This window comes from Fulmarus glacialis, unplaced genomic scaffold, assembly GCF_000690835.1.
Source record: "Fulmarus glacialis isolate BGI_N327 unplaced genomic scaffold, ASM69083v1 scaffold37564, whole genome shotgun sequence".
Lineage (NCBI taxonomy): Eukaryota > Metazoa > Chordata > Aves > Procellariiformes > Procellariidae > Fulmarus > Fulmarus glacialis.
Window position 1 is genome coordinate 3529 of NW_009209360.1, and position 13394 is coordinate 16922.

The 13394-nt window shown below is 38.7% G+C and overlaps 1 protein-coding gene across 1 annotated transcript; it reads right to left on the reverse strand.

Annotated features, from left to right (window-relative positions):
* Positions 1 to 244: 244 nt before the first annotated feature.
* TMEM114 (transmembrane protein 114) lies at positions 245 to 12738 on the reverse strand (the record flags this gene model as incomplete). The annotated part of the gene is made up of 3 exons (XM_009576802.1): positions 245 to 477; positions 3146 to 3283; positions 12658 to 12738. Coding segments are annotated over 3 exons (452 nt in total), but the record flags the coding sequence as incomplete, so codon positions are not given.
* Between the last annotated feature and the right edge of the window lie 656 nt (positions 12739 to 13394).

A 13394-nucleotide genomic window follows, 5' to 3' on the forward strand; every position in this document is an offset into this window, starting at 1 on the left:
TGGAAACACTAACACTGCAATGTACTTTTTTCTAAAGTCACAAGGGCTTCCTTATTGACAACACTTGAAAAGTTTTATTGATTTATCTTTGTGTTTTATAGCTAACTATGAGAACGGTTTATGGCAGCTGGCAAGATACTCAGTCACAGCCTTGCCACTTTTATTAACCCTAGTGACCAGATGGACCAAGCAATCCACATTTCTAGGCTCTGTAGGGTTCTGTTGTTGCACTGATACCTGTTGTTCATAACGCCTGTTCACGTCGCCGTTTCAGTCCCACAACTCTTGCTGCCAGGAGAAACACAGCCCCGGTGAGCACTTCTGTGACAAAGGAGATCCAGACTAGTGCCAGCGACCAGCCAAACCTGATGTCGATTTCTACCAGGAGATCCTTACTCCTCAGGAGGCAGACAGCTTCTTCGAAGGCAGCAGCTGAATATGCAATATAGACACTGATCCCAGTAAGTGTAACAAGAGCTGGGAAAGAAAAACATATTCAGCTAGTTAGCATCCACTGCAGAAATTAAAAATAATTAATTTGATATCTCTTAGGGCTTCTTTGCCACTCCTTCCTATCTACCCAGTCCCGATTGCCAATTAGTTTCTGTCTACCTTTGAAGGGTGAGAGGGAACTAAGGGAAGGTTATTTCTGTCCATTGAGTTTCATGTGTTCTCATGGTTAAATACTGAATCGAAAAGTACAACAGCAAGCCTCTCACAATAAAAACCTAGTCATGTCTTTTACAGATATCTAATGCATGTACATGTCTGTTTTCAATACTGTATTACAATGCATCCTGATTTCTCACTGCTGTGCACCACGTACAGTTGTCTACCTCTATGCAAGAAAGCTCATGGAGACAGAGATTCTTGCATTTCAGGTCAGTAACCTGAATTTAGGCTGGTTTCTAATTTTGAGTATTGTAAGTTTTGAGTGTTCTATGTTAACATGTTGGTCTTTATTGTCACCTTCCACCAAGTGTTGTGGAGTCACAACTATTCATCACTTCCAAATAATTGAGCCAAAGACATCCTTGGAGCAGACTAAAAATAAATTAATAAAGGCACTCAAACAAGAAGCCAGATGTTTTCAGAATGAAAGGACTGTACAGAAGCTAGCAAACTTAGGGAATGGCACATCTAGCGCAAGTACATGCTACATCCTGGGCTTGGCATCTATGTGACTCAAAGGATATATACTAACTTACAACTTTACTGGATCAGTGGCAGGAAAGATGCTATAGAAAGGCCCTGGATTAAAGGACTGTAGCCCAGGGAAAGTAGATACTGGAACGCTTGGAGGACAAGATAGTGTCTTATTTGATTCTGAGGGAGAAAAGTTTTGGTCTGGCTTTCTGTTAAATCACAGTATAAGTCTAGATGAGTCTGCATTTTTGCCAGAAAGACAAGTTTCAGTAAGGACAAACCAAGACAGAAGTGTATTGGGTTATGCAAGTCAAAATTCATACTCATATTCCTGATTTTAACCATGCTATGATGCCTGTACCTTATTCTAGTCCTCCGCAAGGGGGGAAAAAAATCACTTCTCTATACCTTTTGTCAGCAGAAATACAAATGACTCTTTTGTTGACATTTTCAACAAGGTATGCTGAGTTCTGTGATCCCCCTTAAATGTGGCCGCATTTCAAAAAAAACGGGGAAGCATGTAGGATGTCCTGGGATGTGGAACATATCAGTTCTGGTATTTTCAAAAAAACTCAGGTTTCTGGAATTGCATCATAAAATATTTCTTTCTGCTGAGACAGAACTATCAATACCGAACTTTGTGAACTGGAATATCCTATAAAACTGTGCATGCCCATTCCATGTATCAAGCCTCAGTGCAGCTGAAACAGCTGAACAATACTGCCTGAGTGGGAGGAGGGTCTGGTCTCACACCAAAGGCCACCCTGCAGTCTGTTCACAATGTCCTGGGAAACAGCACTTGTTGCATCTTCAGAACATATTCAAGCACCCCTCTCCTAATACTGTCTTTGTGTTTCCTTTCCCTCTTTGCAACCCCAAGTGTCTTAGAAAGGCACAGGACTCCACTCCTCAGCAGGATAATCATGCTTTGCACTTCACAGCTTTTCATCCTTCACTTACTATTTGGAGTAGTTTTCAAATAGCCTAAGCCTTTTTAGTGACTACAGCTTTCTGATATTCTAAGGAAATAGAAGCTACTTTTTTTTTTTTTCCCAGAAGAAAAGCGTAATGGGGGATGGTTAGTCTTTGTAAGAGCATTTCAGACTAAAAAGGTCAGTCAAAACTTTGAGACAGCAGCATTTGCTTCCAGCAATCTCTTATCATTCTCTTCTTAGAGAGAAATGTATGATCAGGTGATGAGGGCAAATACTGAGGATCCCCTTTTCTGTTGGGGAAAATTTCTGTTTCAAGTTACATTGTGGAACAGTACTGAAAATCTATTTGGAGAAGAAAATGGAGATGGATTTAAACCCAGTTTTCCTACTTTGACAGAATATTTTTAGTTTTAATTCAGAAATTACTTTCTAAAACACAGAGGGTTTGGTTACAGCAAAAATAATTAAAAAAAAATGTAAAAGAATGTTACTAGCTTCAAACTGAAATGTTACACTTCAACTAAAATAACTCTTCAGGGTTTCCTTTTGTGACCTGCAGTTTGGGGACACCACTCTAGTTCAAAACTAGCAGTGAAGCTAACCCAAAAAAACCCTTTTCGGGAACATGCAAATGCCTTTGAAACAATGCCAGTTTTCTTAATAGTTGTAAGATTTGTGCAAGGCTATTGAACCCTATGCTTTACTAATTCCAAAGTCACTTCTCCGTTACTCCATTACCCTGTCTGTAAAGAATTTGGGCACTGTGCTGAGAAGGTATTAAATCTTTTGTGTTAATGGGCACAGCAAACGCATTGTGTTCAAAGTGTGACTCACTCTACAAGGATGTATGGTTGTGTGTGATTATTTGCCTTTCCTGACTCTAAGTGGCAGCTTTCTATTCCAGAATCCTGTCAGGAGCTGAGCAGACACCAAGTGAATCAACACCAGCATTATTCTGAGAGCAAACTCTCGCTTAGCTTTTTTCCCCTGGAAGACAAAGTGATGTTTCCCAGATAGAATCTCTTATTATTTAAAACAGTTAAGCTGGGAGTTTGATACAGTACCTCCAAAAAGAAAAAGCAGTCCCGTCATTAGAAGCAGTAGGTAGGCCCTGGCAAGAATACTGATGAATCCAGTCATTCCTCCAAAAATCATCAATATCAGGCTGAGGGGCATCAGGATGACAAATGTTCCATGCATGTCTGAAGAAAAATGAAGAAAGTTAGTATTTTAATATTTTATTATGTGCTAATAATTATTGAGTGCAGAGCCCCCAATCAGGATCAAAGCCTTATTCTGTGCTGCACAAACAAGGGTTGGACAATCTCTTGGTTCTTCAGTTTAAGTCGGCAGGACAAATATATGGTACGGAGAAAAAGGTAACATACAGAGCAAGCCCTTCACAGGATCACAGCCTGTGTTTCAAACAGACACCACAAATATAAAGGATATGTCTACATGAATATATTTAAGCAATTAAACTATTCTCAGAGATTAAGCCTAGCTGGATAACAAGTGATGCATTATATATTAGGTAGTCACTGACAACCTTAATAAAAAGTAGCCCTGGTTATCTGAATCATACAGATCACAGTGAGTGGCATTGTTCTGTCTGGGTGTTGAGATCCAGCAGATGCTTTGGTTAAACATTTTCTTTTCTGTTACATGTCCTCTGCTGAACTGATCCAGCAAATTGTTGACCTTTTCCTTTGTTGCAACTGACCATCAATTAGAGGTAAATTTTCCCATCCAGCTCTGATTCTGTGTCTGTCATTGTTTTCTACAGCAGCTTCACTAAGGATATTAACCTATCCTGGTTGCTTCCTCCCGTGCAAAATGGTTTACATTAGTCTTTATTGATCCCTGTAACATTTTAATAGCTGTGTAAACAGAGGGTTGCTACGTATTTTTTCTTATCACACTGTTTTTTCCATCATAAACCATCTTTGTGTCATTGTTCACTCCCATGCAATCTATCCACAACATTCAACCCAAGCTTTTCTAGAATGATAACAAAAAAAAGTAATTCCAGCTTCTAGTATCCATTTATTTCATACCAGAGTGAAATGCAGAGTTACTGAGAAAGGAAAACTTAAAATCCATTTTCTGAAGGGCTCTGGGCTTCAGTGTCTCATTAATTTCACAGAGGAACAACAATACAACATTAGCTGGTTCCCAAGGAAAAGGAGTCAGTTAGATCACAGTTTGTGTGTGATCAGACGATCAATTGTTTTAAGTCACTGTAACTGCCTATTGAAGTCGAGGTACTCCACCTGCCACTGGTTAAAGGATCCAGCTTATCCTCTTCAATGTCATTATAAAGACAAGAAACAATTCTGTATGTATCTCTGTTCAGTTCTAGAACTGTGGAAGGTTAGGAACAGCCTGCATGGAATCAAGGCAGACACTGTTGCTTTCTTTACTTGAGTGGAATGTGGTTTCAAGACATAATTATTTGGTTTGTGTAGTACAGAACATGCTCACAAGGAAAAATGTGGCATATGACTAAGTTTTGGGAAGTGACCCCATTGTTCTTCCACTTCCTTTTACTTACGCTGGTTTTATATTCTCATAGTCTCGCATATGTCCACATCAGGATCAGGTGATGCTCAGAAAGCACGAATTCAGCATTCTGCACTGAAGGGAGCACTTTCTCTCCTTGCTACTAAATCTGAGGATACTCCATGGGCTCTCCTTCAGCAAAACTGGCCATGACTGCTGTTGCTGGCTAAGAAACCCAACCTATAGCAATTCTCAGACACTAACGGTCAAATAAATCTTCAGCTTACTGTGTATAAACCAGTATGTCAAAACCGTTTGCAAATCTTAGTTGAATACCAAGAGGAGAAATAACCATGGAACTTAGTTCACCAGTTTTATATAGTTAGAAGTGGTTGTCAGGGATGTGATGCAACATGATGTGACAGAACAGAGATTTGGCACACAATTCAGTTCTCATATTCTCGAGAGGCAGCAGGAACAGGCTAGTCTTCTGCCCCGTTTGTGCTTCCTGAGGGTATTAGGCCTCATTTTGATTCCCCACCGGTTTGACATCCATGTGTCCTCTTAGATTTGGTCTTGCATGTAAGAGGTGAAGAGGCCTTGGGGGGATAAACTCTGATGCAATTAACACTTTAAAAGTAAGAATGTAAGAATGGTGCAACTCTGTCCTCAGACCGGGCTTTGCTGGGAGGGAAGAAACATAAACAAGGTCATCACTGGGCCTGTGCTTTGTGATTTTCCAGGTGTCCCTCACTAGTCAAAGTTGCTGCTAACAAATTATACTTCAGGACAGTAGCACTAACAGTTGCTGTTTCTTTGACTTTCCTTTTCATGGTGTGATTTCAGTTACTGCAGCTAGGACCGTAACCTTAGCCAGGACAAGTGTGGGTGAAGAAGATAAGGCTCTGAATGTAACCTTTTCTTTTGAAGCAAAGGGAAAACAAATCCATAGCAGAGTATTCTCCTGGGGAGTGTCATAGATTACATTAATGATCCGTGACAGTTGCATGTAACATCAGAATAACTCTGATTTTTACGCCCTCTTCAGTGAAAAGATAGGTTTTAGGGATATCTCAGCTGAAACCCACAAATCCCACTGTGACAGAGCCTTACTTTTCCTACACACAGCTGGGATTGCATTTCTTGTGAATCACCTGCAGCTTTTGTAAAATCAAATATTTAATGGATTGTATTTGGTTGAACAGCACTTTTATCACCTCTAGTGTTCTAGTTCAATACCTAATACCCATTCGTCCTTCTTCTATGAAATTTGCAACTGCCTGGGAAACTTATTTTAAAATGCTGCCATGGAAACCACTCAGGAATCTGAATTCATGCCATCTGGCATAGGATATTATGCCATTATATTCCTTGATTAGAGGGACAAAATTAGTTTATAGAAGGACATGACTCTAAATATCTTTACCATGTTTCTGCCTTCAATAATCATCTGTGAAAGAAGTTAAAACATTTATTTTGCAGTCATTTGAGTGTTTTTTAGGTTGTGTTGAAATACATGCATTATGTATTATACATATAACTGTCTTCATTTTGATGAAATTAATCTAGTATCAAAAAAAAAAAAAAGTATTTTGCACAAGAAGAGGTATGTGCACTTTCCTCTGTAAAACAGAATTCAGTTTCTCACATCTGTTTCTCAACGCCTGAGTTCCCTGCCAATCCAACAAGAAAGATCCAATAGCTTAATCTTGAAAATACTGAAACAAACTGATGAACATTTAGAAAACACTCCAGTTTTTTGTAGCAAAAGATACTTTAATTGCTTGATCTGAATTAATGAAGTTTTACACCAGCTAGCCAAAGCTGTTTTAGTAGAGGTCTGACCAAATACCTGCAAGAATGCCATCTTCAGTGTGTGTCCAGATCTGCGAATTTGGCAGATATTTCTAAACTACCACCCAAGACAGTCGTTGATGAGTTGTTTGTAACAGAAATTTGTGGAATGAACTAGAAAAATTGAATGGGGTCAAACGTAACCAACTGCAGATCTAGCAGTTTTGTTAATCATCTCTTGTTAACATGCTGGATCTTAATTGTTTCAAACTAACTTTGGATTTCTTTGCACAGCTTATAATAGCAAATAGTCTCTAGAAATCTGTAATAGTCACCTCATCAGAAATACTCCAAATGGCAGCAGCTCAGAAGAGCTTAATTAAGGACCTGTTTATCTTCCCCAGCAGTAACTAAACAGCCAGTTAGAAAGACAAAAGCCTCTAGCTGAAACAGAATGCTGGCAGTAGCTAAAACCAGTGGGGCTGTTTTGGGAAGACTTGGCAAATCCAGGAAGAAACAGTGCACTGAGAAAGCCTGACCTGCTTGGAAGGAAGGAAGGAAGGAAACAACTTAGAGAAACAACGAGCAACAGAAAAGAACTGCTGTCTATGGCTAAATGTGAGACTTCTGGGCTTGAACCCCAAGGACATGAAGGCCTGGATTCCCCCCTGTTCAGTAGAGAAAAGATGATAGTGGATGAGAGCTCACAGGGTGAGGATACCCCAGGATAATTAGCTAAGCTCTGGACTCTGTGTTAAACATTTTGGCTTTGTGATCTTCTCATGCAACAAGTCTCTGAGCTAAACTGGAAGACAAACTGCAGACAGTAGAAATAAAATTATGCTAAACTTGGTACAGGTGAGCACTGATGAAAACCTTCAATAATAGGAATAGGTAGAATGATAAATGTAAGCGATACACTGTGGTTCACATTCTATTGTGAGTTTGTAAATGAGAACATTCATCAGAAGTTGTCACTCATTAGGTCTCAGCTGCAGCAATGCTAAAGTTATCTCAGATATCTCTATATATTTATTGTAATATCCACTGTAAGTATCTAAGCAAATGTTCACTGGAACCTCTTTGAAGGACCACTGCACTGTTGCTCAGAAACAAAGCAGATCCGTTTAGGTATGCACCTACCATATCAATTAAGTTAGAATTTCTATGTACATCATTTGAGTCTTATTTCACTTGGCCTCTGAACTGGCTCTTGCCAGGTATTCCAGCCCTAGCTGTTTCCTTCCAATATCTTAAAACCAAAAGGAAAAATTGTGAATAACTGTAAATCCCCCAGGAAAAATGTAATGGCAGCCAAAGAATAAGGCATTCTGGGATTAGGAGCAGGAGTATAAACATGTAACTCAGTAAAAATGAAGCAGGCCCATAAAGAGTGGGGAGAAGTGTGAAAGCAGCTGGTTAGTGACTGTTACAGGGTCCACATGCTGTAAGGAAATCTAGTCTAGTTTAACCGTACTATTACTGTTGAGGAAGAAACCAAGGCAGCTGTTGCTTTAAACAACTGAGGTACTGGTAACTGCCCCTACTGCAAAGATTGTTTCCCTTCAGGAAGCACTATCCTCCCTGCAGGAAGCACTAACTTGTCTGCAGCCTCATGGTTCCAACTACATTGATGTCTAAAAAAGAAAAAATAAAAATACTCTGGGAAGAATAATTTAAGCATTTGTGCATGGGCAGCTGCACACTCCAGTCTTGGTTTTATGAAAAGAAAAACATTTTCTTCCAGCCATATATAAGTGGAAACCACATCTATTAACTGATCATCTCTGGATAGCTCAGGAATAGAGCAGAGCACTAAAAAGTGACTTGTAACAGGATATCAATCACTGGCCATGATGTTCATGTCACTAACAAAAAATCAGGATTGTCAGAAGCTTAATCATACCTTGTAGGTACCTAATGCAGTGGGTTTGTGTGTCAGGGGCAAACCAGACAGCCATTAAGAAATAACAGTAGTTCCTCCCACGTGATTTTTCAGAACACTAGCCCCAGCTCTGCAGTGTAGATGGGAACCTGCGCCAGTTTGGGGTGCAAAGCTAAGATTCAAGAGAAATTATCTGTTTTGTAATTTTGCAACTGTTCGCATCTTTGGACCAAAATGGCCTCTTACATTTTGGCCAAATAACACTTTATAGATGTTGCTTTGATGTGCCAAAAGAAAAAAAAAAAAAAGCTTTGTGGCCATTTGGTTTTAAACTACAAGAGGAGGGGGGGAAGTCACACAAAAAAACCTCCACATTTTAACAAATTTCACCATGCTTTGAAAAAACCTTAGCTACAGCTTTCTAGGATCAGCAAATCATATAGCATTTAGTTCAGAAGAATGTAGATGGAAGTAATTTTTATGTTACCAAGCAGGGGTCACTATCCAGCCATAACTGAGACACATAGGAACAGGTTACTTGAGTTTCCAAAAAGTCAAGCTCATAGAAGAGTTTTGACAGGATACATGAGTATCCAGCAAACACATTACTTTCTTCTTTTGACAGCTCATCTGTCCTGCAAGAAGTACTTGAACCAAGTCCAGAGTACAAATTGATTTTGATTAGAAATATTTACAAAATTGTTCATTTTGCAGGGATTACACTGGTGCTGTCTCTAGCTAAATCTATAGTAGTATTTACTAGTTATTAACAATACAGACTTTGGTAAATGACAAATATTTATATTACAAAAATGCCCAAGAGTAAACTTTCCCCAATGTAACTTGTTGGGTTTGGGGTTTTTTATTGTTTGTTTGTTTGTTTTTAAATAAATTATTTTACAAAGCTGCAACTCTTGGGGAAAATTTTTCAGTAGATTAAATACTGTCATTCCTTCTACACACCAACTTCCCTCTCTCTGTATGTGATCACATTAGATGTGATTTTGAATGTTATGTTTCCTCTACTGGAAAATGGCAAAACTGCTCAGAACTCCTGATGCAGCTTCCTTTGAAGTCAGAGCGACATCCTTCTTTTACAATTTAGTGAGAGATGGATTCAGCTCATCATGAAAAAAAGGTGCTCTTTCTGCTTGTTTCCCATAGCTGGCACAGGAGAATGCGTTGCAAGACAAGATATCTGGGGTGCCTTTGCTGACAGATTTCAGTTTTAAAGGTAACTTTCAGAGGAGTATCTTTAATCCTAGTGGTCACCAAGGGACTCTAATAACTGTCTAAATTGTGAAAAGTGACACTTTTAATCCTATATGGGACAGAGGAAAATGTACATCTCCAGTAAAATGATTTTTTTTTTAAATGCAGAAATTTTAGAAAAGCTAGTGGTAAGTAGTCTAGTCGTATCTTTCTTTAGACAGCGGCTGATTTTTTAAGCAAATATATAACCATGCCATAATGTAATCTGTAGTAGGAAAATATTTTATACATTGTGGGTTTGAGGGGGAGAGAGGCTATATGCCATATGTTCAGCTGGAGGGAGTGGTAAGAAAAGAAATGGAAGCTTAATGTACAGGAGAAGGCATGGTTATGTCTAATCCATTAGAGAAATTGCTAAAGAGTACTCCTGTGATGTGAAAATACATCATACTCTCAGGCTTCACAAGACCTAGGTTGATTGCCTGAGTAATATTGCTGGTGGCACAGAACTTTAACTTGTACGTCCAATTTTTTTAATGTGCCAGGAGCTCTATTTAAAGTACTCAATAAGCCTAAAAGGAATCTGCTGGGGATGAATAGGAGAGAGATTGGAAATGTGGAGAGAGGGAATGTGAAGACTTTTCATTCTCTAATTAAGGGTTTGTCTTCTGGCAGTGACCAGCACTTCTGTTTCCACTTAGACCCAGCTCTTTGCACTCAGGTATAGACTTTCTCCCATCTTTTTGGCACTTGTGTCTAGATAAGACATGCCAGGAAGAGTATGGGAACTCTGAAGAATGGGGGACAGGATTCCTGATGTGTAACTTAAGTGCCTGCATTAGGAGACAGCCTTTCTAATTTTTTTTAAGAATAATGGGCAAGAAACACATTTGGTGTTGCCAGAGCTACTGAAATTCAGTCTGCCAATCAAACAGTGAGAAATATGGGTGTACAGCTAGACAGAATGAGATTAATGCCATGTGAATGTGCCTCAGACAGATACCTGAACAGGCACACACACAGAAAAAAATAATTTTTTGAAGTAACTGATTAAAGCTATGCGATTAGTCTGTTTGCCCCATATAGCAACACATGAAGAAATTACTGCAACTACACTGGAATCCACGATCCCAGAATTGTCCTCTAAAATTCTAGTTAAAATGTGTTGTAGATGAAGATGAAGGTTTGCCCTGATCTGCCTAAATATGATTCAGTGACCACAGTCAGAAAATGTTAAAGAAGTGTAAGGATGAAGTAGAAGGTTGTATCTCAGTACCAAACCTAGACGTCACTTAGAAATATCTGTATTTCCTAGAAGTAAGAAGTACTGACATGGTACTTCCTATGTTCAGCTGCTATTGCTGTGGGTTTGTAGCCTCACCACACTGAAACTGCATTGAAGTTGAACATCTAAAATATCAAAAAGTTCACTCTGTAGGGCATTCTAATCAAATCTAGTAGGTTCTTTCAATGAAAGTATTTCTGATTTCTTATCTCATCATTTTTAGGCAGATTACGCCTGCTTATAATAAAAAATCTGCAAGTGTCTTTGCAGACCTGAACTCTTTGTCCAGGAACCTAAAAATAGTACTTGATATGACAGCAAGAAATAAAAAATTTCTCTGAGGCTTGGAAGAGTCTGTAAACATAGTTACGAATCCAATTTTTACTCATATTCACTATTTTCTTACATTGCTTCATGACTACCAAAGAGCTGTCCTTTGTTTCCAAGCCAACATCATTATTGTAACAAAAAGAGCTCTGTATAGTCTCTGCTCTTGTTTTTGCAGAATTCAGCTCTCATTGAAGAGCTGTAATCTAAAATCTCCTCGCCTGAGAAAAATTACAGATGTATCTTTTGCAAATACGAACACAGCTTTTTAAACGATAATAATTTTATCCTGAAATTTTAGATTATCCCCAACATAATAGCTGAGGTGCTCACACTTAAAATGTGATCAGCAGACAACTAACTTTGAACCCTCAAAGGCTTAAGTGATCCAGCAGACAATCATTTTCACTGATCCTCAAAGTTTTCAGCAACATCAAGCAGCTAAGGCCCTCTGTCTTAAGCAAGGAAGATTAAAGAAATGGCACCTTTCAATTTGAAAGCACGGAGAGACAGTCTGTGCTGTTAGTCTTGAACCTGTCAATATGTTTGTACGGCTGTTTCAGTAGCCCGCTGGGATCTTATTCCTACTTTAACTTTCTAGTTACTGTTGCAACACAGCTACATTAGCATCAGTACCTCATAGGCTTACTTTGCCGTGTTTGCTGCACTTTTAGCTATATCATGAGATGCTGCTCCAAGAGACTAAAGACATTCAGCCTCGCTGAAGGATTGCTCAGGGAAATGGCTAGTTTTGAGGGAAAGAGTACCATTTTAAGACACAGGACAAATGCATATATTCTGCTTGCAAGGGGAAAACAGCCAGAGTCAGAGAGGAGAGGTGATAAAAAATGATAAAAAATAATAAAAAAACTGTGGCACCATATACAAGCATGTATGAGCAAAGCATTGCGCAGAATATGATGCAAAGAAGCTGAATCATCTTTTAGGAGAAGCCTAAAAGTATTTGAAAACGTTTAGTTTGGACTTTCTGAAAACATTCCAACACTGACAAATGAATTTAAGAAGTAAATACCAACCAACGCAGTCAGAAACTTAAAGTAACCTTTTTGAACACAATGTTCGCACTCGGGCGAACTCGGGCGAAAAGTCACGAGAATTTTTAAACTGCTTTTAGTCATTGATTTATTTTCTTAAATTCCCACATACTTAAGGTTTTTTTCAGTACAAGGAATCCCACTGAAAGGGTAGATAAGTAGCTGTCTTAAAGATTAGTTTAAATGTGTGCTTAAGCATTTTCAGTGATTAAACTCTTTTGAGGGGATTTTGAACATTTTTGCCTTTTATTTTTAACAATGTGTACCTTCCTGAGCCATTCCAGGCAGAAACATCTTGTTCCCGTGGAAGAAATTAGCTGAACTTGACATCAAATAGATGGTTATTTCAACAGTAATCCCAATTAAAGACCACATGCAGTGACAGATATTGTACAGAAGCAGTCAAAACACCATCTCAAAGAGCTCCCCCTCTGAATCAAAAATGGGACCTTGTAAGTGGACAAGGCGGGAGGGGAGGGTGGATGGAAGTATAGAAATAATATAAAAGTTACTCACACAAAAGCTGTCTGTGTGAATCAGTGATGTTTGCATTCTCATGCCAGAAAGGGTTTATCAAAGGGTAACATTCACTCCTCACTGATAGAGAAGGGAAAAAACAATGAGAAAAAATTACGCTATAATATCTTATTGCAATATATCCTCTTTTTTTTTTGCGTGTTCATATAATTCATATAATATTATCTGCTTTAAAAACATTCATTCCTAGGTAGGGGAGGAAAGGAGGGGATTTTCAGTACCCAGCATTGGCCAACTTCTGCTCCCGTGGGGCCTGACCACTGAACTCAAGAGGGAAACATCTGCTCATTTCAGTGGGGCTCAGGGTGCAGCAAAGGGGAGAATTCCTTTAACCTGCTCCCTCTCCCCTGCTCCACTGGAAGTAACGTCCTTTCTTGCCTATCATGAACATTACTTACTCCGTGTTTTTAATGGTGGAATCAAGACCAAAAGTAATGTGCCTGGTATACAAATTAAACTAAATGGGGAAAATCCTATAATATCCACATAGGGTTTATGGATCTTTCATTAAAATCCAACACTGTGAAATACCAAGCAAGACTGAATGCTGTACAATTACTTGGTGAACTTGGTGAGTCTTTAGTCACTTGCCTTTAGTTAGTATGGGATTAAGTTTATTTTATTTATATTTATATTATAGACACAGATTTCAAACTAATAATATTTATATTGATATCATTTATATTAATATTACTGTATTACTTATGTTTATAAAT